The 25,089-nt window shown below is 37.6% G+C and overlaps 1 protein-coding gene across 1 annotated transcript in view; it reads right to left on the bottom strand.

Annotated features, from left to right (window-relative positions):
- Positions 1 to 9,342, bottom strand: part of NRK (Nik related kinase) — a 147,855-nt gene extending 138,513 nt beyond the window's left edge. The window contains exons 1-2 of the mRNA XM_030305595.1: positions 9,286 to 9,342; positions 1,066 to 1,131 (exon numbers count right to left, since the gene is read on the bottom strand). Coding sequence (XP_030161455.1) covers positions 1,066 to 1,131; positions 9,286 to 9,342 — 123 coding nt within the window. The remainder of the gene's footprint in view (positions 1 to 1,065; positions 1,132 to 9,285) is intronic.
- Between the last annotated feature and the right edge of the window lie 15,747 nt (positions 9,343 to 25,089).

Raw genomic sequence — 25,089 nt, 5'->3', positions numbered from 1 at the left:
TGCTATAGGTACTTTTGTGCAAATTTTAAAGATCTTCCCTATCCCAACTTGGGTACATGAATTTTTTAAAAAATCTCCTTCTAGGAAGATGTAGCCTAAAGGTACCAGGCTTGGCAAGCAGAGGGCAACCCTGTCTGAACTACAATGAAGCCTCTTCCACTGGACCTATACCAGGACACCTCTATATAATCCATATGTAGAGGACCTGTGGTCAGTCTACAATAAGGATCAGCCTAGTGATAGTGATTTGGTTTTTGAGGGAAAGGCCTAGGGAAAAGGAACGCTACTACATTTGTACAGAACTTCACAAAAGACTGAGAAAATGCCTATTTCCCATGTTAGTGAGGGAAGGGCACCTGATCAAGGTGATGGGACCATTAAAGTAAGCCCCCCTCCAAGCCAGCCCTTAACAGTGTCCCTGCCTTTACCTAAAATGCATCAACATCATCCTCAACAACCACACAAGGAATATAATTGCAAATAAACAGTTATTTGTGTGCTTAAATATGTAAAAATGTCCTCTCCCAACCCTTAAATCACTTTATCTACAGGGACTATTACAGTGCCTGGCACATACTTTGTGCTTGATAAATAATCATTAAATAAATGCAGAGTTTTTCTTGTTAGATTATTTGGCTAACTCTGTTACACACATGTGCACATACAGACACACAGTATGATGTAGAATGCTGTGGAAATGTTTGTTTTCGTAACATTCAGTTTAAAAGTTGAATGTGAGTAATTAGAATGGTATGGATGTATAACATAAAACAAATGATATTTTTATTTGGGTACTTCTTATTTGAATTAATTATTTTTTCTGTTGATTTTATTAATGGTATGCTAATAATTTTTAGACCTTTGGTTGGTAGGTTCATTCACTGTAGATTTTCAATCCATTTCTTTTGTAATAATTCTCACAGATATCACTGAGCTATCTTAATTTGATTCATCTCTCAAAGTGAAATGCTTTTGTCATTATTTGCTTTGCAGTGTAGGGCTTTGACTTGCAATCATTGTTGTTATAGAAAATGAATAACCAATACAGAATCTAACTCCACTTACCAGATAGATCCTGCCATAAGTACCAAGGCCAATGGTTTTATCCAGTGAGAATATCCCAGTTGGATCCTGCAAAAATGTAGAACAAAATATATCAATCTTCTTGGAAAAATAGACAAGTATTCAACAATCTAGAATTGTATTTCCAATCTTCCTTGCTCCCTTAGAATTTCCATGGGAAGAACATGGTGTCATTTACCAAAAGAATAAACATGTCACAATTTTCCTGGACAGAGTATAATCATTTATAGAAAAGAAACAATGACATGAACCTTAAGCAGTTGTATAATGAATTATCACAAACCTGTAAAATGCATACAATTATGTCTAGTTGAAGTATATTCCTAATGCAATTAGAGAAATTATTAAAATAGAAATAAATTTATCTACCTTCAGTTGACATACTCTTTTAATATTCATTTTCTGTGTGTTAGGCATAAAGTTTAGCACACAGCAACGATGAGTAGAAATTGGATACAAATTCTGGGTAGTTTATTTACGTAATAGTAATTCTTGGGAAAGAATATCACCTCTAAATATGAATAACACAAAATGTGGTATATATACAATAGTATATTACTCAGCCATGAAAAAGAATGAGATCTTGCTATTTGCAACAACATGAATCAATCCAGAGTGTATCATCCTAAGTGAAATAAGTCAGAGAAAGAAAAATACCATATGATATTACTCACATGTGGAACTTTGGAAACAAAACAAATGAACAAAGGAAAAAAAGAGGCAAACAAAAAACCAGACTTAAATACAGAGAACAAACTGATGGTTGTCACAGGGGAGGTATGGGGGGGGGGCAGGCCAATGGGCGAAATAGATAAAATTGATTGTGATGAGCACTGAGTAATGTATAGAATTGTTGAATCATTGTATTGCACATCTGAAACTAATATAATACTATATGTTAATTATACTTCAATAAAGTAAATAAGTAAATAAATAATCTTTAGTGCTACACCCAGAAAGAATATGTATGGCTCCTTGAATAAGGCTAAGTCAATAGAATCAGACTAAAAAATATAGATGAATAGCAAAATAAGAGCATGGTATTAAGAGCAGTTTTTTTTTTAACTAGACAGTTGAGGGGGTGTTCTTTATTTTTAAGCTAATTTTTGCATCAGCTGAATATCTTTTTATGGCACACGTTCCCTGCTGACATTTTCTGTGTCTTAATCCTGAATGTGGCATCATAGAAGACAAAATAAACATGTTTATGGACAGATTCCTAAGATTTCCATATTCATTCTTAAACATTGCTTCCTTAACTTTACTATGGATATCCTTTTCTTGTTCACTACAAAACATGGTTTCTTAAATTTTATCACTACTTAAACTTTTATTCTAGCAGCTTAATTTGCTATATTAGCAAAACCTAAATGAGGTATGAGTAGACACCAGTTTATACACAAAGTGGTAGGATCGCTGGCAAATCCTTAGACATTCACATGCTTTATATAGAAAGCACATTTTATAAACACAAACTTTGCTTAACCCTGTTAGAAAACATTTTTATCATTGTGACAAATGCGAACTAAACGGAAGAATTATTGAGGATATGCAATGTATTATGACTGCAACAATGGACTTCTTAAAACTGTCATGATATTTGTGTAATCTATCAATAGTGTCATAGGAAATTGACACAGTTCTAGGATTACTTCAGTCAATAAGTATTCAACTGGACAGAGTCAGGATACTGGAGTTTTAGCCCCAGCTCTGCCGTTAATTAACTATAGGACTCTGAGTAAGATATTTACTCTTTCTGGGACTCAGTTTTCACATATATAAAATGAAGGTTTTATGTTAGGTGATTTCCTAGCTTTAAAATTATATAGTAAAAAAACAGGTTATAATGCTCTAAAATCCTGATTGGATTTGATATGACCATTGTTAGAGAAAACAGCAGCCTACTTTCTTAAAGTCATCATCAAAATCAATGTCACAATATGCACTCTATTATTATAACCAAATAGTACAGGTAACATACTCTCAATGAAAATATAAGTTATTTAAAATGATAATTTTGTGAATTTAAGAGAAGTAAAAATAGATTGTTATAGTGGCCTTGATATTCAGCATGTCATTGTTGTTATAACTCATTGAAAGTTTAATGGGAAAATAAGATAGCCAACAAAGGAGTTGTGAAGGTTTGGCTTAAAGACTTCATCACATTAGCATATTTCTCTGAAGGATATTACTGAGGGATTTATATTAGACATTATTAATTCTGGAGGAACAACCTCTGGCCATCTGTCAAATGAATCAAATGTGTTAGTTGTTTCCTGTTGGCAATCCATTCTTTGTTATAGTTAAAGATACATTTTAGCTGGAAAAATACCACATATTAGAGAATTACTGTATTACCTGAAAAACTTTACTTCTGAATCTTTGAGCACAAAAGTCCTAAATATCTTTAAGCTTTTTTCTAGCCTTCAAAAGCATAATAAATGTATTATTTATACTCATATTTGAACTCAGGTATATAATTATTCAAAAAAAGCAAAGAAATGGATTAGGATAATAAAATACCTGTGGAATTCTTGGGGGTCCTATTTTATCTGTATTCATGTTGTTTGGAAATGTTTTCTGCTCATAAATGACCAAAACATTTTAATTCTCCTCATGCTCATATTTAAAAAAAAGATTTTAATGTTTATTTTTGAGAGAGAGAGAGAGAGCACAAGTGGGGGAGAGGCAGAGGGAGAGGGAGACACAGAATTTGAAGCAGTCTCCAGGCTCTGAGCTGTCAGCACAGAGCCCAATGTGGGGCTCCAATTCACAAACTGCGAAACCACGAGATCATGACCTGAGCCGAACTCTGAAGATTAACCAGCTGAGCCACCCAGGCTCCCCCTCATGCTCATATTTTTAAAAAGAATGTTATAAAACTCTTTCTTCTGTTCTTAAAAGCAGCTCAACTTAGTATTCATCTATACTAAGAGTACTTTTTTACTTAATTTCATGTAATATTTCTGTTTCCCATCTCCACTATAGTATCTTTCAAGACTAAATAATTATCAAACTGGGGGAAAAAAGAGGTGAGAAAGTATGCTAATTAGGAGGGTACCATTACTCAATTTCTTATATTAGATTTTCCACTGAATGGTACAGAAAGTCTATTCCAGGCTCCCGAGGAAGTAAACATTGAAAGAGAACCTTTTTATTGGTATCTATGACATTAAAAAGTCAACATCAGAGGGATCTCCATAATTACTTGGTCCTCTTCTCTGCCCTGCCACTCTGAGAAAAGGGAACCAGCAGAAGAAGGTCTTTGTATCTATGATTGCTACAATAATTTGGGAATTATTTGATGGTTTAATATGCATTGGTGTTCTTTTTGGTTAAAAAATTGTCACTCAAAAAGAAACTCTAGAGTTTGTAAAAGCTTTTCTCAAAAGAAATTATGAAAATTCTAGTCTTAAAATATTTTTGAACCATAAAATACTAGGCAAATCCTTTACACTTTGTTATATTTTCTATGTATCTAAAATATCTCCGGCAATTTAAAGGTCTTGGTCTGGTTGCTACCTGAAACCCCACATTTTCAGGAGTTGTTTCTGTCGTCTGAATTCCAGGAGAGGGGGCAGAATTAGCACCTTGATGGATAATTTTATTAAGGATCGGGAGTTGGGGGTAACAGGAAGAAAAAGAGCCACTAGAAGGCAGTGTTCACTGGTCATGGAGGAGGCTCGAAAGCAGAGGCTGATCAACAGAAACAAATATAGCAGAAATTAAGAACAAAAGGGAACTGATAAGTGGTCAGTATGAATAGTAAAGAGCTTTAGATTCAGGGTAGTAAAAAAAAAAAAACAAAACAAAACTAGGGAACACAAGCCATTAGACAGCTAAAGAAAGGGAAAAGATTGCACAGCACCTAGAAGGACTAGCAGAGACTTTTCTTCTTTTGTTTTAAATATTAGAAGTAGAGATTTTATGAAAAGTTTATGAAGAGAAAACCTGAAAATTACATATGTAGCACAGCAAGTGCCAGAGAGAGTTACAGAGATAGAGGAATGGGCTTCACAATCCAAATGGAACATTTAGAAAGGAAAACCTCTTCCTCAAGACCAATGTTTCTCAAACTATGGACTGTATAGACTTGGGGAATCATGTTTAAAATATAGATTCCTTGGGGCGCCTGGGTGGCGCAGTCAGTTAAGCGTCCGACTTCAGCCAGGTCACGATCTCGCGGTCCGTGAGTTCGAGCCCCGCGTCGGGCTCTGGGCTGATGGCTCGGAGCCTGGAGCCTGTTTCCGATTCTGTGTCTCCCTCTCTCTCTGCCCCTCCCCCGTTCATGCTCTGTCTCTCTCTGTCCCAAAAATTAAAAAAAAAATATAGATTCCTTATCCTTACCATCGAATTATGAAATCAGAATTTCTGGGGATGGGTCCCAAGATCCCCCCAAATGATTCTTGTGCATTATTCTTGTGCAGTAATATAAACTGCTCTAGAAAGTGGCGGGGGCCGGTGGGGAGACTGAGAAAACAGATTGAAATACAGTGTCATACTGAGGTGATGCTCTGAAATACATAATGGAAGACATGCTGAATGTTTCAATATTTGTGGACTAGAAGGTAAAACTGCTTCAAAACAGGGGGCTAAGGTTCTTGTAAAGTAGGAAAGTTCTCAGGACTCAGTGTGAAAGACAGGCTTGGTCTGGGTGGTGGAAGACTGGGAAAGCTGACAGTTATATTTAAATATAAACCTAATATAATTCAAATATAGTTTTTGGATCATGTGCTATTTCAGATCACCTCTGCCACTACTGTCCTCCAGGCCTGTCTACTCCTGACCCCAATATAGATTAGGACTACACATGGCAGTGTCAAATACCAAGGCCACAGCCATGAGAAGTGTCATTACCATACTGGGCACAGAAGGCAAAGGGGACTATCATAGTGAAAGACGTGCCAGATTTGGAGATGAAGAAATAGTTTCCAGTCCCAAGGATTGAGTGACATGGGCATACAAGGAGAAATAATTAAGATGTATATATGTGTATATATATATATATGTATATATATACATATGTATATATACATGCATATATACATATACATGTATCCATGTATACGTGTACATGTATATATACATATATATATACATCTTAATTTTTTCTCCTTGTATGCCTATATATATATGTGTATATATATATATATATATATATAGAGAGAGAGAGAGAGAGGAGATCCAGGTATTGCTTGCAGGCAAGGTGAAAATAATACATACATATGCGTGCACACACACACACACACACACACAAGGCTTTGCAATTGTGTTTTCAAAAGTAAGCACAAACCACAAATCTCTGTACTTTCTTTTTTGTTTTGTCATCTATAGGAAATATTTATTCAGTGGTAAATCAGAAAGAAAAATTACAGCAACCTATTAAATATAGCTGACCTGTCATTCTCTGATTACTATGTTGGGTCTCTTTATGTCTCTAACTTTAGTGTATTATGCAAAAAAGGTTATACAATTCCTTCCCCTCCTCTCCTGCTTCCATAGCTTTCACTCTTGCTTACTATTTTAGGTGTAAAAATAATATCTAATTAAAAAAATACCAAATAAGCTTCTACCGCTTTCTTTAAATCCAAGTTTGCACAGCAAGCCTGACCTCTCTCAAGGGTCCTTGCCTTATGGTCATTTAGCTGGCCAGCTCTACAAAGGACATAATATATCAATCTTAATCTAGACCCATATTTAATAATTTTAAAATCTGCAAGATTATCTCTTGCTCAGTGTGATATACCAAGGTCCGAATCTCCCCTTATTATGTGGCTATTGTCAAATTGGTATATTTGGTGTTGATTGATGCCAACCTTCTGACCTTAATATACTATGAGGATAATTACATTGAGGCTAATTATCAGAAGAGATCCCACCATATGCAGGTTTCTTTGCTTTATCATCTACTTTTTATCAAGGTGCAAACTTCCAAAAAGCTAATCTAGATGTCTTTTGATTTCTTCATTTACTTTTACTTCTACTTCCTCAGGAAATAAGTCAAATGCAAAGAAATATCAAATCATTAAGAATATACCTCTGTGACCAAAGCAATAGTGAATGTTTTGCATCTCTAGAAATTTGACGGTAAGGAAATTCTGAAGGGAGTGCTACTCTTCTTCTAGATTTCTTAGGGTTTAGACCTGGCTGTTTGGGAGAGGGGAGAATTGGGCATAATTTGCTTAAATATGCATAATTTGCTATGGTGATGACCTCCACAATGAGATAAAATGGATCTTGTATAATAAAAATTTAAAAATTGTTAGAAGCTGACGACTTTACAACACTTTCACGAAGTCTATAAAATGAAATTAAGCATCAATGCCCTTAGGTTTTGTTTCCCCTATTCCTACATTAAAAACCAGCCTCATCTTTCTCCCCTCCACACCCCGACCAAATCCCAGAAAACTAATATTGCACTGAACTGCAATGTAAAGATTATAGCCTTTCTCCTTATCTCCTCAGCTCTCACCAAGTTCTTATGCCCAAGGGCCATGATGGGGTCAGTTAGTCTGGGCCATTTCCCCCATTTTTTTGTACCAATAAAACCCTTCCCCCCCTCCCCCCGGGTTTGGAATTCCCTACTATATCATTTCTATGACGTCTTACCAATTCCACTCTTCAGTCAATTTTAGGAAAAAAAAGGGTTTATTTCAGTTTACTTATTTGTGGTTTCACATATTTGCCGTAGTTTGCTTTTGTTCCCTCTTTCTCCCACCATATATAAGGAATGTTGGAGGACGGTAACATTTTATTCATTGATTTTACACTTTTACTTCAGAGTAAATCTAGTCAAAATATGAAAATTCTGTTCAGAAAGGAAACCACCAATTGAGGCCTCCACATGCCAGAAATTTCATGTATGCAGGGTAAAAAAAGATTTAACTTCTAAACATTTTGTGAATTTATTTTATAAAGCTGTATCAATAACCATAATGTTAATATTTGCAACTCAACATGTCAATATTGAAGTTCCTTTCTTTAAGACTGAAGACAATTTGCTAAAATGTTACCCATGTGCATCACCACCTCCTCTACACCATTCTAGTATAAAATTATATAGGTGAGGCTTGGGGAATGCCCCATTTTTTTTATGGGGACAAGTGTCTGCCCTCATTAAGAAGACAATCTTTAAATGGCAAATATGTATAAAATTAAAGCACTGCGACTCTGAATAGTCCTATAACCTCAAGGTTAATATTTAGCTTTTCCCAAAGCACGAAGGCCACTGCCCTGAACTACAGTTGCCTGGTGATCATTCCAGCATGGTGCATGCTTATTCCCTTTCAGAGAGTCCAGGGGCCCTTTGCATTCAAGAGAGGGTGCGAGTGAAATGCCAATCTAAAAAGGGAACTTAAAAAACGGAGTTGGGTGGAATCCAATATCTGTCAGAGACCAGATGCCAATGAAATAAACGGCACTGCTAAAATAATAACTCTACTAATAACGACAGCGATAATAGCTCGCCAATCAATTACAACTCTGGAGGAAAGCCGGGCATTTGGAAAAAAGAGAATTCACAAACGAAAACCCTGAGAAAAATCTATATCTGGATAGCTAGTGAGCACAATATTTTCTTTTTTAAACTGGGGTGTGCAGAATTCACTTCTTCCCCAAGCGGCGTCGAGTGCTTTCGCTCCTGCAATACTAAATCGAGAACAGTGCCCTGGCAGAATAAGGTTTTAGAAAGCGCCATTATAAAGTGAGAGAAATGAGCCTCCAAAGATTTAATTTTCTAGCCCCCTGTCACCTAGAAGTAAAGGTCATTCCTCGAGTGGGCATCTGCTTTGGCAAAAGAAGCAAACGACAGAGCGGCGGGGTGACAGGGAAGAGTGCTCTCAGGAAGCCAAGCATCGTCTTGCTTTTTGGCCTCTCCTAGAGTTCTGGAAGTACAGGTACCCGAGCACCACTAGACAAAACGGGCCACATTTAGAAAATGTCCCGTATTTCAGGGCCGCACCACCGCACTGCCACCTCTTCTCTCTTCCCCACCCCCGTCGCTTTGCCTTTTCGTGAATTTGGCGCGGCCGGGAGTCTGGCGGGGGAGCGCCTTTTCCACAAGGCAACTCCGGGGTCTCTTTCCGCACTCGTAGTCCCGTCGAACTTCTGTCCTAGCCCGACTTGCCCAAGTCCGTCTCCTACCCCAGTGCTCAGAGCCCGAAGAAGAGAGCACTTCGTAGGCGATGGGCGTCCTCTACTCACCGGCAAGTGGCCCAGATCCGTTACTTCCTTGTCCCTCCAACCCCCAGGTCCCGCCATGGCTTCGAGCCGAAGGAAAGCGGGCGACTGAGTTAGGAACGCTTGGAGCCTGAGGTGGAATCGGACAAGAAGTTGAAAAGGGAGAGAAGAAGGGAGAGTGCGTGGGGGGGGGAGAGAATTGGGGACCGGGGTTTGTGGCTTGGGAGACAGAGGAGGGGAAACTGGAGGGAAAAGAGTTTGGAGTGCAAGGAAGTCGAATTTGAGAGGCGGGAAAGCAAGTTTGGCCAAGGCGAGGGAAGCGCCTGAGCGTCCGTCCTGGAGACCAAGAAGTTTAGAGGGGTGCTCTGCGGGCGAGAGCGCAGTGTCTGCCCCGGCAGGGTGCGCCTCTTTCAGGGTGGGGAGGGGGGCGGTACAAGGAGGGCCCCCCCACCCCCGGGAGCAGCTCGAAGAGGATTGGTGCAGCGTCACGTCGCCAGGTGGGCAGCCGCGCGGCGGGGAGGCGGGCTAGGGGGGCCACTGGCCAAGGGAGGTGCTGAAGGACTATAACGGTTTGCTAGTCGCCCCTGGCGGCCTTCCCCGCCTGCACGCCCTCTCCCACATACACCGCTGCGCCTGCCGCCCCCGCCCCCGCCCCCGCCCCCGCCCCCGCCCCCGCTGGCGAGTGTTCCAGAGGAAACTTTTTCGAGGCAGCTGCCAGCCCCGGAAAACCGGTCCCGCTCCGCGCCGCTCCCAGTCTGGGCCTCACAGCTCTGCCACAGTCCAAACAACCCGCGCCCTCCTCTCCATTAAACACTTGTGACTTTTCTAGTTGTCTATTTTCTCTTTATGCTCCTCTGATTTTATTGCTTCATTTACTCAAAGACCCATCAAGTTAGATAAGGGAATGACTGGGCACTGGGTTAGGGATCAGACCTAGGCGAGCCCCTGTAAGGGCGGGGAAAAAGCACCAAGTGCATAGCAGGGCTACCACAGCTGGGCCTTCGAAGCCACTAGATGAGGGCAGTGCGGCGTGGACAGGCTGCAAAGTCCCCTTCAGGAGGGCCGCATCTTTTCTGCCCCAGAGTTAGTTGGTACCAGGCCCGGGCTGCTCAGTCGGAACCGCACCTGTTCACAGAAGCTGGGAGTTGAGTGACACTGAGTCTCTGAAGCCCCAGCTCTCCCAGTTCCTAAGTTTGCAGTTTGCTGCGTTCCAAGAGCACAGAGAAAGTTCCTGCTAATTCCCCAGTCTCCAGCTCTCTGGGGCCAGGTTTCATTCATTCACTCATTCGTTGCAAAACGTTTCAGGGCGCCCAAGCTCTTCGCCTCCGTTTCCCCCACAAAGCTCCTGGTATCTGACGCACGTTTTAAAAGAATCTGACAAATGGGATTTAGTCTAAAGAAGTAAGGCGCCTCTTGAAGAGTTTATTGGAAAGGGATTCCGTGCCTAAAACTAACCGCATTCTAAGCTCTTGCACTGCAAAGAGCACTTTAGAAAATGTCCCGAAGCTGCTTGCTTACTTACTGGAGCTTACTTATAGACTGCTTCCGCGCGCACCGGCACTCTGGAGTTGGAGCGCAATGTGTGTGTGGGGGGGGGGGAGGGGTTCCTGTTTCTTTTTTAATTAAGAAATTTCTACCATTTGTAGGAAGATTTACACGAATAATTCTTCCTACCTACCTGAAGTTCACCATTTCTGACACACGCTTCTAACTTTTGTAATTATTCTCTATATATTGGTGGATTTTGTTTCTTTCATGTCTGTTTCAAGTTCTCAGTTTGACCTCTTTACATTCCTTAACCTCTGAGCCTCAGTGAGCTCTGTAATGGCCACAGCCGGTCTGAGTAACCGGGTCTCCCTAAATAAATTCTCCGTTAACGGATGCGGAGAAAACTAACAACCACCCCCACCAAAAAGAAGCTCGGGTGTTCTGGATCGAATTTTCATGTTAATTCAAATATGATGTAAACCATACAGAAATTTCATTTTCCAAAAATCCAAACCTTGACAACTCCACCGCACAAAATCTTGCCTTTTAAAACACAGTTTAAGAATTCCTGGGTGATTAGGAAAACTCTTCTGGATGTTACTAAATATGTGCCTGAAAACAACAATTCATGACTAGAGATGGGCAGGTGAACTAGTTAATAGAAAGCTACACTTTTGTATACATATCTAGTTTTCAGAAATCAAAACACGGAGTCAAGAAATACAATATTTAAAGGAATTCTGAAAAGAGTTGTTGCTAAAGGGAAGAAGTGTTCATAAGTTAAGGCTTTTTTTTTTTTTGGCAGTGCGGTTTGCTGCAGGTAATGTGTGGGGAAATGCCCCATGGCCCCCAATGGCAGACTGTTTTAGCCTGTCTAAGGAGACAAGTCCAAACCAGGCGAAAGAATCCAGGCTAGCTCTTTGGGCTCTCTAGTTGCAAGGCTCTGTGGGAGGCTAGCGGCTTCTTGACTCCACAGGGATTAGCCACTTAGCAGGGTGGGACCCCCCTGGGGGGTGGGTGTGGGTGGGAATCTAGGTGTTTGACCAGAACATGGTAGAGAACCTACACATTTTTAAGTTATTATTATTTTCAAGGAAAAATGAGGCATGGAAGAGCATGGAAACTTTGCCTTGTAAACTGGCATTATGGGAATTTCTGTGGCAGGTTTAGGGAAGGTCAGCCTAGCTAACAGACCAGAAGGCAAATAGGTGGCCCCCAAGCATGAGGCTTAACCCTGAGAGAAACCTTGAAATAGGGCACTTGTTTTCTGACTTCAGGACTTCTATTCTCCTCATCCCCAAACCATCACTTCCCCTTCCCTTTTAAAATGTTATTTTTTCTCTCTTTCTTTCCTGACCTGAAAACGCATAAAAACAACCCTAGTCCATTCAGAATCTAGGAACTTGTCAGATTGTGTTTTACCTGGAAATAATTTATCTGTCAGCACTATATGTCCCATATTCATTACATCTCTTTCTCTTCCAATCCATTCTGTTATCTTAAGGTCCTGAGAGCTTTCTAACTTTTGGTTGTTGGTATTTTTTTTTATAGCGAAAATGTATTGAGTGCTTGATATATCTTCTGGTCTAAGTGTTTTGTATATACTATCTCATTTAATTTTGTCAAAAATTCATCCAGATTTTTAATTATCTCCATTTCATTGGCAAGGGAATTGAGGCACAGAGAGATAAAGTAACTTTCCTAAAGCCTCACAGCTAGAAATTGGAGGAGCCTGGCTTCCAACTCAGGCAGTCTGGCTCCAGAGACCACTTGTCAATGACTGAAGGGCCTGTGCATATTTTGAGACTGTGTGAAGAGGAGCCAAATTCAAAAAAGCCTCAGGGTAAGTCAGATCAGATGACATTAGCTAGGCCCATGAGCTATCCAGTTCCCCTTTCCCCCTTGCAGCCTTCAAGCCCTCCTAACAGAAATAACAAGGGCTTTATAAAAATAAATGGAACCCAGTTATAGCCCAAGAGTAGCTAGCGACCTGCCTAAGCAGAGATTACCAAATGGATCATCTCACAGGGAAAAATCATGGATTTCAAGCTTAAGAAAATTCCAGAGGAAAATAATCCCAGTAATTTTCAATGCTTGGAAAATATTAAAATCCATACCTATTCCTTCCAGAGAGGTTTTTTTTTTTTTTTTTTTTTTTGGCTGAGAACAAACCTTATTCAGTGAAGTCTTGAAGGAGGCTGTGTTTGTGAGCAATCGTGCTTAGCAGAACTGAGGTGCTAAATGGCAAGGTTATAGCCAGTTAGTTCAGTTGGTAGGAATACTATGACATGGTGCCAAGGGTATGGACTTTATCCTCCAGAGGGTCAGTGTGCATCTCTCCATTCTTTAGTCCTTTAGCCCTTGATAATACTTCCTCTCTGGCCAGTGATGTCTTTTGAGAAAAAACAACTCCAAAACCAACACTTCATCTTTGTATATAAATAACTGCATATTCTTTTTTTCATGTACATCGCTAGTCACCATGATCTGGAGAAAGTATATTTCAAGAGCATGTGTGTGTAATAAAATACATAGATTCAAAAGGTTCTAGGCTGCTTTTTCTCCTTTTTTATTCACTGATTTATGATTGGCAATATATATGTAAATAAACACTTTAAAAATGAACCTCATAATATGCTTTATTAGCCATTCATTAAATATTTAAGCACACAAAAGTTCTGTCATTTATTGTTTTTCCTCTACTCTGACACCTCATGTATGAAAATGAGTATCTTGCCAACTTCTCTTAGGACAAATTTGCTGTCTACAATTACTGCTCCTGGGTGGGACTAGTGAAATAAGGTTATATAGCAATCTTCTTGAAAAAATACTTTCTAACTCTTGTGATGGCAAACACTAAAGATCTAATACCTCCCAATATACTTGTAAGAGGCTGGGGCAGCATATCTGAAAGAGTGTCAGGAACTGCTTGTTGAGGGACGAAACTTCTTTGGGAACCACTGCTTTGATGGACCTTCTTAAAGTTTTCTTTTTTCTTTATGGAGACACATTTGCAACTGTAGGATTTCTGCCACAATCCCCAACACTCTTGCAACCATTCCTTTTGATATTTCTTATGTGCCACTCCTCTGGGGACAAAGCAACAAGCCACCTGATGTTTCTCAGGCTAAAGGTCATGAAATGTGCCTTCTGACCATAGTTTGCAAAGCTTCTGTCACTTGTTATGGAATGCTCTTAAGCTCGGCATGATTTGAGCTATGCTTGTTTCTAAAATGAGGCCCTGGAAATCTGATCCTAACTGAACACGGGTCTCATTGCTATTGAAAACTGGAATGCAATGCTAAAAAAAGACAATTGTTTTATAAAGAGAACTAAAACAAGGAAATTAAACCCAAAACTCAGATAAATTTCTGAAGTTGGTCATGGGGCTTCCTTTTATTCTTATCTTTTCCATCTTGGAGGCCATATCATTCTCGTTCTGGAATTCCCCACCCAGAAACTTCAGGCTAGCCATTCTTCCTCACTGAGAACTCACCAGAAGCACATTAATTGATGCTAATGAAACTTATGCTTCAAGAAACCTCATTTGCATTTCCAAGGGCCGGGGAGTGGCCCCAGTAATTCTGTATTGATAACTCTATATTCCTTTTTTGAAGTGGGCTCCCCAGATTATAAAAGCTTCAGATACAACAAAACTTGGATTTCTCCCTGAATACAAATGTATAATAAACATAGTTGAAGTGTGTGTGTGTGTGTGTGTGTGTGTGTGTAATCTCCCTATCACTGAGGCTTGACAAAGTAAGAGTTGTAGCTAGCATCCCACAACCAGAAAGTGTGTACTTTAAAAAGAGAGAAAACTCAATGAAGAAAAGAGGAATAACACCAAACATTAAGAAATTATACATATATGTAGAAAAGAATACATCACATAAGCAGGATGGATATCCCTTTGATGGAGAATAAAAAGGAAAGAGGAAACAGAAGTGATATCATTATGGGCATATGTTACAGACCAATGATAGGAACTATATAATGGGCAATATTTTCCTAAATTTCGGTTACAACACTGCTACTCAGGGAGGAAGTAATAATGATAGAGAGCATATTTTTAATGTTTTATATTATTATACAAAAACTTATCATTAATACATACTTATGGTAATAAGTCAAAACTTTCAAAGATAAATGAAAGAAAAGGTAACAGTCTCTACCTTCTCCATCCAATCACACACCACCACCACCACTCGCTCCTTCAACACGTTAATGATTTGGTGTATATATCCTTCCATACCATTCTCCATGACCATAAACTTTATGGAAACACATATGCACATGCTCACACACACACACACACACACACACATACACGCACACATGCATACATCTCTTTCTTCATTCTTTTGTTTTCTCTTGTTTGTTTTAAAAAACTGGGATTATACCATATATACAACCTTACAACTTAACAGCATGTATCAGTGATATCTTTCCAGGTAAATATACAGATATAACTAATTCTAAAATTATCTCCTTAATTTTTTTTCCAAAAGAAAAAGCAGAATCTAATGTTTTTGAATTGCCAAGCTGACAATTTCATTTATTAGAAGATAAACAATGGAAAAAGCTGCTACTCTTGATTTAATTCTGAGGATTGAAAAAAAGCTAGTTGGTGATCTGGAAATTGCAAGATTGTATTTTATATATATATATAGTTATAGTTTTATATAATTATTATATATCATATATAGTTATATAAATATATTTAATATAATATATAAATATACTCAATATATACATATATAATATAATAAATATATATTATATAATTATATATATAACTATATATAACTTGTATATATACAACTATATACATATATGTATACATATATATATATATATAACTTGTATATATATAACTATATAACTTGTATATATATAGTTATATATATAGTTATTCATTTTTATGCTTTTTAGAAAGCAACACATGTGCATACACACATACACATACATGCACACAAAATTCAGAATGTTCTGAGAGAACATTAGTTCAACAAAAAATTTTTGTGACGGAGTAACAAAGTTTAAGAAGATTGACAGAAAGCACACAGCTGCTGCCCTTCAGCGCAAACCTCCGGGCTGAAAAAGAAAAGACAGACATAAAAAAACAAAACGAAACAAAACCTTTCAGATGTGATTGTCGTGGTCTTTAGAACATCACAGGAGCACCAGGAGTTTGAAAAAGGGATATATTCCTATTTTCAAAACAGAACAAAAAACTAGATCCCAGAAACTATAAACCAATAAACTTGATGTTGGTGCTCGGGAAATTCTCACAGAATAGTATACAGTTGAGTCCAAGGAGATGCTTCCCAGGAGCAAGCAGGGATACATTAATAATAACCCCTGACAAACCAACTTATGTTCTATGTTGAATGGTGTAATAATATCAAGGCTTCGAGGTATCCCCCAATGAACCAGGCATCTTGTTATTCATAACATGACCTTGTGTGATCTCTTTTCACCATGAATCATGGCTGAACCTATGTGGCTAATAGAATACAGAGGAATTGATAATGTATGACTTATAAATCTAGTTTACAAAATACATTGGAGCTTCTAGCTAGGACTCTCAGATTCCTTGATATGTGATGAGCCATTTGCCAAGCTTTGAGAACACTGAAGCAGCCCTGTGATGAGATCTTTATGGAGGAGAATTGAGGCTTGTGGTCAACAGCCAATACCATCTTGCCTATCATGTGATAAACCACATTGAAAGCAGATTTCCCAGCTTCATTCAAACCTTCAGATGATAGCAGTCTCAGGCCGCATTTAACTGCAACTTCATGACAGACCATGAACTAAGCCACTCCCAAACTCCTAACCCATAGAAAACATGAGAGATAAGAAAAGGTTATTGTTTTAAGCCCTACATTTTGGGATGATTTGTTACAAATCAATAAATAACTAATGAACTGATTTTCTCACCAAGTAGACCAGGATACTACTATAGTCACTATATTTTTATTTCAACAGAGGATCTTATAATATCTCCTTAGACAAGATAGACAAACATGGGCTGGATAAAGTGCAGGTAGGCATATTCATGACCAATTGAACCAAAAAGTTAGTTAATGAATCAAAAGCAAATTGAAAAGAACTTGTAATATTGATATAAACTTATACTGAGCATAATAAAATATGCATTCTAGAGTAGTGCTGTCCAATAGAACTTTCCATAGTGGTGAAACTGTTCTGTATCTGCACTATCCAATATGGTAACTATAAGCAACATGTATCTGAGTACTTGAAACATAGCTAGTATGACTTAGGAACTGGATTTTTAGTTGTATTTAATTTTAATTGAGGTACATTTAAATTTGTATAGACACATGTGGTAAGTGGTCACTGAACTAACAGTGTAATTCTCTATGATTTGAGAAATCAAGTTTGTTAAAATTTAGAGAAAAAAATAAACAGAATCTTAAAGACAGAAACCCTAAAAAGAATGTGGTACAGAATTTTTGTCCTTGGCCTGGTGTTCAACGTATTAATCAATGTTTTAAGTGACAACATGAAAGACACACATATAACTTTTGTTGATGAACTCAAACTTGGAAGAATTATTAAAAATATGTTGACAGCAGTTTTCCTAGTTTTGGCACTCCAAGGTGAGAGCAAAAAGGGAGTAGAACTAGGGAAGTGACTGGGCACAGACATAAGGTAGTCTTTAGGATTAGTTCAAAGGAAAGGGTCCCAAGTCCAGAACAGGATAGAGGAGACAAGCAATGAATTGAGCATAGATTTGGGAGGCAGTGAAGCAGACAAGCTGAGAAGATAAAACTAGAGATGAGACTTGAGTTGACAGGAATGATGAATAAGCAGGGGTTAGAAAAGGGGGAGGCAGGGGGCAGACTGAAATGTAGCAAAGAATAAGCATAAATGAGGGCCAGTTCTTGCTGACTTTGGGCTGCCTTGCTCCTCCTTTTGTTTTTACTTTTGGTATTTTGCATTCCCTTTGAGTATAGACTAGACCATTAAAGTAGAAGGTCCATTCTGTAGAGAATCATACTGTGCAAGAATCATTGGCCTAAACCAACCAGATGATATTTTATAGATGTAAGTATAAAACTTTGCCCATAAGTTTAATAAAATCAAACAATCAATTCCATAAGCATAAGAAGTGAGAAATTTAACTTTTAAAGGTAATGTTAATTTAGTATTGCAGTGGTACCAGAAAGACCAATAAAATATCCAAATCAAAAACAATTTTTAAATTGTACTTCATACCTGATAAAGACATCTGAATAGGTGTAATTATTTTGGGGTATTATATTTCAACCATATAATCTCCAAACTAGGGAAAGTAGAATAGTGAATAATTTAGAAATCATGACATTCAGAAAGGTTGAGGGACTGGTGATACATAGTTTTTGAGAGGAAGTTTTAGGGAAATGGAGTAGCAATCTTCAGATATTTTTAACAGGATGTCATTAGGAAGAAAGATCAATGGATAGAGGTTGTAAAAAGGTATGACTCATAGAAATCTAAAGGTGAACATTCTAACAATAATTAGCAGCTTTATAAAGAAGAGAGCTGCCTCTAATGGGAAATATATTTCAAGCAGACACTAGATGATTATCTTCCCTGGATTCGTGCAAAGAACTCATGGATTATAAAATAGATTGAACTAAAGCATCTCTAAGTCCTTACCGATTGTGAGAAATTGTATAACTACTATTCCTTTCCTTTATATATTGTTGTCTCCGGCTATTTACACAGAAGACATTGCTATTCTGTTTCCAACTTAGAGCATGTACTATCCTTAAGTCACACCCATGAAACTACATTTTACATAAAGTCACAGAACAAATGCTACACTTGGGTAGAACATAAAAGCATAATTAGCTATTTTTACATGTGGAGCAAGTGCCAAGCAATGCAAACACTGCCACCACTCCTTCCTTCTTTTAACCCCATCCTGACCCTAGGCATTACCAAGCAAAGTGCATTCTCATCACAGTCTGTAAATATCTCTACATTTACTGTTTTTTGTCTTTGTGGAGTTGGAACATTAAAGAGGGTCTTTCAGGTCAGGCAGTATGTGTGTGTTGCAGGGGTAGTGTGTCACCTCTGGGAATGTGAAATCCAATCAATTATTCCTCTTATAGTGCTTCCAATGGAAATCTGTGAGAGTTGTGTTTGCTCTACATGATATACATTCTTTGCCAAGGAGGAGCGGAAAGCACAGTGATGGTATTCTTTATGACTTTTTTCCATTTATTGGATGTTTCAAAAAATACACAAAAGTAATATATCTTCCTCTATTAAAAATAAGATAGATTATACTATAAAACTTGCTTTATTTCACTTAATATGTTATAGATATCAAAATATAAATGTAACTTTCTATTTTAAGAACTGCAGGAAAAGACTGAAGGTTTGATTACATAAAAACTAAAAACATTCAGGCGCTTGGGTAGCTGAATTGGTTAAACATTGGACTCTTGATTTGGTCTCTGGTCATGATCTCATGTGAGTTCTGCATCAGGCCCTGTGCTGACAGTGTGGAGCCTGCTTGGGATTCTCTCTCTCTCTCTCTCTCTCTCTCTCTCTCTCTCCCTCTTTTCTCTGGTTCTCTCCCTCTTTCTCTGCCCTTCCCCTGCTTGTGCTCTCTCCCTGTCAATAAATAAATAAATAAGTAAATAAATAAATACACAAACAAGCAAACAAACATTTTAAAAAGCCTAAAAACATCCAATGGACCTATGAAAATATTTGCAATGGACCTATGAAAGTATGACCAACAAATGTTTAATAACACTAATAAACAAGGAGCTCCTACAAACTGATAGAGAAAAGAAGCTCTCCAATGGAAAAATGAGCAAAACCTATGAGTAGGCAATTCACAGAGAAAGATATACAAGTAACCAATAAGTATATGAAAACGTACTAAACTTCATAGTAGTCAAGAAAATGTAAAAGAAAGAAAAAGCATATTTCATTAAAATTATGAAAGTAATAAAACTTCATTGTAAAAGCAGAAAAAAATAAGACTATATAAAGAAAAGTGCTGTGATGAACATCAAGTGTTATATGGAAGTGTTAAATCAGTATATTGTACAGCTGAAACTAATATTACACTGTATGTTAACTGACTAGAATTTATATAAAATCTTTAAAAATTAAAAAAAGTCACTTATAACCTCCCAAAAAGAAAAACATAATAATAGTCCTACATTAACTCTTGCATTCTCACTTCCCATGAGTTAACCATATTTACCACACAATTCTCCATATTCTTACAAATATAAACAAACCCATAACAGAGTCTGTTTTAAATATACGTGGGAACTCCTAAATATACTAATGTGCAACCTGCTTTTCACATTCAACAATTTTCATGGACATCTTCCTGGTCAATGTGCAAAGATCCAGCCCATTATTTTAAATAGCTACATAGCATTTCATAGAATAGATCTAACAAAATTTATTCAACCTGTTGGTGGACTTTCAAGTAGTTTCCAGATTTTATTTCTTTATAAATAATCCTTCAAAAATATCACAAATATATCCTATGTGCTGATGCCTAAATTATCTAGTATAGATCTCTAAAATTGAAACTTCTGTCTCAAAGGGTATGTTAATTTTAAGTGTTTAATAGTTGTTGCAACATTAATTTCCAAATGTTTACTAGCACACATTTCCACCAGCAGTTTACAATGGTTCTCATATTTCTACACTTTTGCTCCAATAGATGATGCCAATATTTTTTTTTCTTTTCTTTCTTTTTTATTTTTAAAATAGTAATAGATATTACTACTGCTTGGCTCATAAAGAACTATAATACTACCAGTGTTTATGCAGAACCATAATTCTTCAGATTAAAAAAATACAATACATGCATATATATACCTCATATACAATAAGAAATGTCTGTTATTCAACTTTATGTGCCTAAATTATGGTACAGGATCTTGGATTTTTGTAATTAAGATTTTACATTTTTAGAGAAGTTTTAGGTTCACAGCAAAGTTGAGGAAAAATGAAACAGATTTCCCTCCCAGACATACCCAGCCCCCACACATGCATAGTCTCCCTCATTATCAACATCCCCCGCCACAGTGGCACATTTGTTACAACTGATGAACCCACGTTGGCACATCATAATTACCCAAAGTCCATAGTTTACATTAGAATTCATTGTTGGTGTTGTATGGTTTATGGGTTTGGACAAATATATAATGACATGTATGCATCATTATGGTATTATATGGAGTATTTTCACTGTCCTAAATATCTTCTATAGTTCACCCCCTCCCTCCAAACCCCTGGAAACCACTGATCTTTTTACTGCCTACAAAATTTTAACTTTTTCAGCATGTCATATAATTGGAACTATCTGATATGTAGCCTTTACAGATTGGTTTTTTCACTTAGTAATATGTATTTAAGGTTCCTCTATGTCTTTTCATTACTTGATATATCATTTATTTTTAGTTCTGAATAATATTCCATTGTCTGGATATACCACAGTTTATCCATTTACCTACTTAAAGAAATATTCCATGCTTCCAAGTTTTAGAAATTATGAATAAAGTTGCTACAAACATCTATGTGTAGATTTTTGTGTAGACATAAATTTTAACTCCTTTGAATGAATAACAAAGTGCATGATTGCTTGATAGTATAATTAGAGTATGTTTAGTTTTGTAATAAACCACCAAACTGTCTTGCAAAGTGGCTGTACCATTTTGCATTCCCATCTTCATTGAATGAGCATTTCTGTTGCTCTATAGCCACACCAGCATTTGGTGTCAATGTTCTGAATTTTGGCCATTCTAATAGGTATAGAGTGATAGCTCATTGTTTTAAGTTGCATCAACCTGATGACATAGATGACGTGGATCATCATAGAAGATGATGTGGATCATCTTTTTATAAGCTTATTTAGCATCAGTGTATTTCTTTGGTGAGATGTCCATTGAAGTATTTGGTTCATTTTTTTTATTAGGTTGCTAATTATTGAGTTTTAAGAGTTCTTTGCATATTTTGGATAATTCTTTTTTTTCAATTTTTTGTTCAAATTCCATTTAGTTAACATACAGTGAAATATTAGTTTCAGATGCAGAATTTAGTGATTCAACACTTACATACAACAGCCAGTGCTCATCACAAATGCCCTTCTTAACTCCCATCAACTATTTAACCTGTCTCCCCGCCCACGTTCCCTCTCTTAACCAACAGTTTGTTCTCTATAGTTAAGAGTCTGTTTCTTGGTTTTCCTCTCTTTCCACCCCTATATTTGTTTTATTTTTTTCTTAAATCCATATATGAGTGAAATCATATGGCATTTCTCATTGTCTTACTGATTTTTTTTCTTCTGACTGATTTATTTTTTTTTATTTTTTTTTAACATTTATTTATTTTTGAGACAGAGAGAGACAGAGAATGAACAGGGGAGGGTCAGAGAGAGGGAGACACAGAATCTGAAACAGGCTCCAGGCTCTGAGCTGTCAGCGCAGAGCCCAACGCGGGGCTCGAACTCACGGACCGTGAGATCATGGCCTGAGCTGAAGTCGGATGCTTAACCAACCAAGCCACCCAGGCGCCCCTGACTGATTTATTTTGCTAAACATTGTCTTTCACAGAGTAGATGTTAATTTTAGCGAAGTCCAGCTCATCAATTATTTCTTTCATAGATTTTGCTTTTGGTGTTGTATCTAAAAATTCATCAACAACACCCGAGGTCTTCTGGATATTCTTTTATGTTGTCTTCTAGAAGTTTTATAATTTTTCATTTTACATATAGGTCTTACTTTTTTTGAGTTAATTTTTGTAACAGATGTAAATTTTGTATCTAGATTTGTTTTTTTTTTTTTTTTTTTTTTGCATGTTGTTATTCCAGCACTATTCGTTGAGATGGACTACATTTGCTCTATTTTTAAGCTTTATATTCTGTTCCTTTGATTTATTTGTTTGTTCTTTCACTAATATCACACTGCCTTAATTACTGTAGCTTTATATTAAGTCTCGTAATCTGGCAGTGTCAGTCCTCCAATTTTGTTCTTCTCTTTCAATATTGGGTTGGTTATTCTGGGTTGTTGTTGGTTTTTCTTTTTTTTGCCTTTCCATGTAAACTTTAGTTTGTCAATGATTACAAAACAATTCACTAATATTTTGATTGGGATTGCATTGAATCTATAGATCAAGATGTAAAGAACTGACATCTTTTTTTTTTTTCCTTCTATAGTAAACTTTATTTATTTATTTTTTTTTATTTTTTTTATATATGAAATTTATTGTCAAATTGGTTTCCATACAACACCCAGTGCTCATCCCAAAAAGTGCCCTCCTCAATACCCATCACCCACCCTCCCCTCCCTCCCACCCCCCATCAACCCTCAGTTTGTTTCAGTTTTTTTTTTTTTAATTTTTTTTTTCAACGTTTATTTATTTTTGGGACAGAGAGAGACAGAGCATGAACGGGGGAGGGGCAGAGAGAGAGAGACACACAGAATCGGAAACAGGCTCCAGGCTCTGAGCCATCCGCCCAGAGCCCGACGCGGGGCTCGAACTCACGGACCGCAAGATCGCGACCTGGCTGAAGTCGGACGCTTAACCGACTGCGCCACCCAGGCGCCCCTGTTCTCAGTTTTTAACAGTCTCTTATGCTTTGGCTCTCTCCTACTCTAATCTCTTTTTTTTTTTTGTTCCTTCCCCTCCCCCATGGGTTCCTGTTAAGTTTCTCAGGATCCACATAAGAGTGAAACCATATGGTATCTGTCTTTCTCTGTATGGCTTATTTCACTTAGCATCACACTCTCCAGTTCCATCCACGTTGCTACAAAAGGCCATATTTCATTTTTTCTCATTGCCACGTAGTATTCCATTGTGTATATAAACCACAATTTCTTTATCCATTCATCAGTTGATGGACATTTAGGCTCTTTCCATAATTTGGCTATTGTTGAGAGTGCTGCTATGAACATTGGGGTACAAGTGCCCCTATGCATCAGTACTCCTGTATCCCTTGGAAAAATTCCTAGCAGTGCTATTGCTGGGTCATAGGGTAGGTCTATTTTTAATTTTCTGAGGAACCTCCACACTGCTTTCCAGAGCGGCTGCACCAATTTGCATTCCCACCAACAGTGCAAGAGGGTTCCCGTTTCTCCACATCCTCTCCAGCATCTATAGTCTCCTGATTTGTTCATTTTGGCCACTCTGACTGGCGTGAGGTGATACCTGACTGTGGTTTTGATTTGTATTTCCCTGATGAGGAGCGACGCTGAACATCTTTTCATGTGCCTGTTGGCCATCCGGATGTCTTCTTTAGAGAAGTGTCTATTCATGTCTTCTGCCCATTTCTTCACTGGGTTATTTGTTTTTTGGGTGTGGAGTTTGGTGAGCTCTTTATAGATTTTGGATACTAGCCCTTTGTCCGATATGTGATTTGCAAATATCTTTTCCCATTCCGTTGGTTGCCTTTTAGTTTTGTTGGTTGTTTCCTTTGCTGTGCAGAAGCTTTTTATCTTCATAAGGTCCCAGTAGTTCACTTTTGCTTTTAATTCCCTTGCCTTTGGGGATGTGTCGAGTAAGAGATTGCTACGGCTGAGGTCAGAGAGGTCTTTTCCTGCTTTCTCCTCTAAGGTTTTGATGGTTTCCTGTGTCACATTCAGGTCCTTTATCCATTTTGAGTTTATTTTTGTGAATGGTGTGAGAAAGTGGTCTAGTTTCAACCTTCTGCATGTTGCTGTCCAGTTCTCCCAGCACCATTTGTTAAAGAGACTGTCTTTTTTCCATTGGATGTTCTTTCCTGCTTTGTCAAAGATGAGTTGGCCATACGTTTGTGGGTCTAGTTCTGGGGTTTCTATTCTATTCCATTGGTCTATGTGTCTGTTTTTGTGCCAATACCATGCTGTCTTGATGATTACAGCTTTGTAGTAGAGGCTAAAGTCTGGGATTGTGATGCCTCCTGCTTTGGTCTTCTTCTTCAAAATTACTTTGGCTATTTGGGGCCTTTTGTGGTTCCAGATGAATTTTAGGATTGCTTGTTCTAGTTTTGAGAAGAATGCTGGTGCAATTTTGATTGGGATTTCATTGAATGTGTAGATAGCTTTGGGTAGTATTGACATTTTGACAATATTTATTCTTCCAATCCATGAGCAGGGAATGTCTTTCCATTTCTTTAAATCTTCTTCAATTACCTTCATAAGCTTTCTATAGTTTTCAGCATACAGATCCTTTACATCTTTGGTTAGATTTATTCCTAGGTATTTTATGCTTCTTGGTGCAATTGTGAATGGGATCAGTTTCTTTATTTGTCTTTCTGTGGCTTCATTGTTAGTGTATAAGAATGCAACTGATTTCTGTACATTGATTTTG

The sequence above is a fragment of the Lynx canadensis genome, chromosome X (assembly GCF_007474595.2).
Source record: "Lynx canadensis isolate LIC74 chromosome X, mLynCan4.pri.v2, whole genome shotgun sequence".
NCBI lineage: Eukaryota > Metazoa > Chordata > Mammalia > Carnivora > Felidae > Lynx > Lynx canadensis.
The sequence above is the reverse complement of the archived record's forward strand: the minus strand, read 5'-3'. Positions and strand labels throughout refer to the sequence as shown.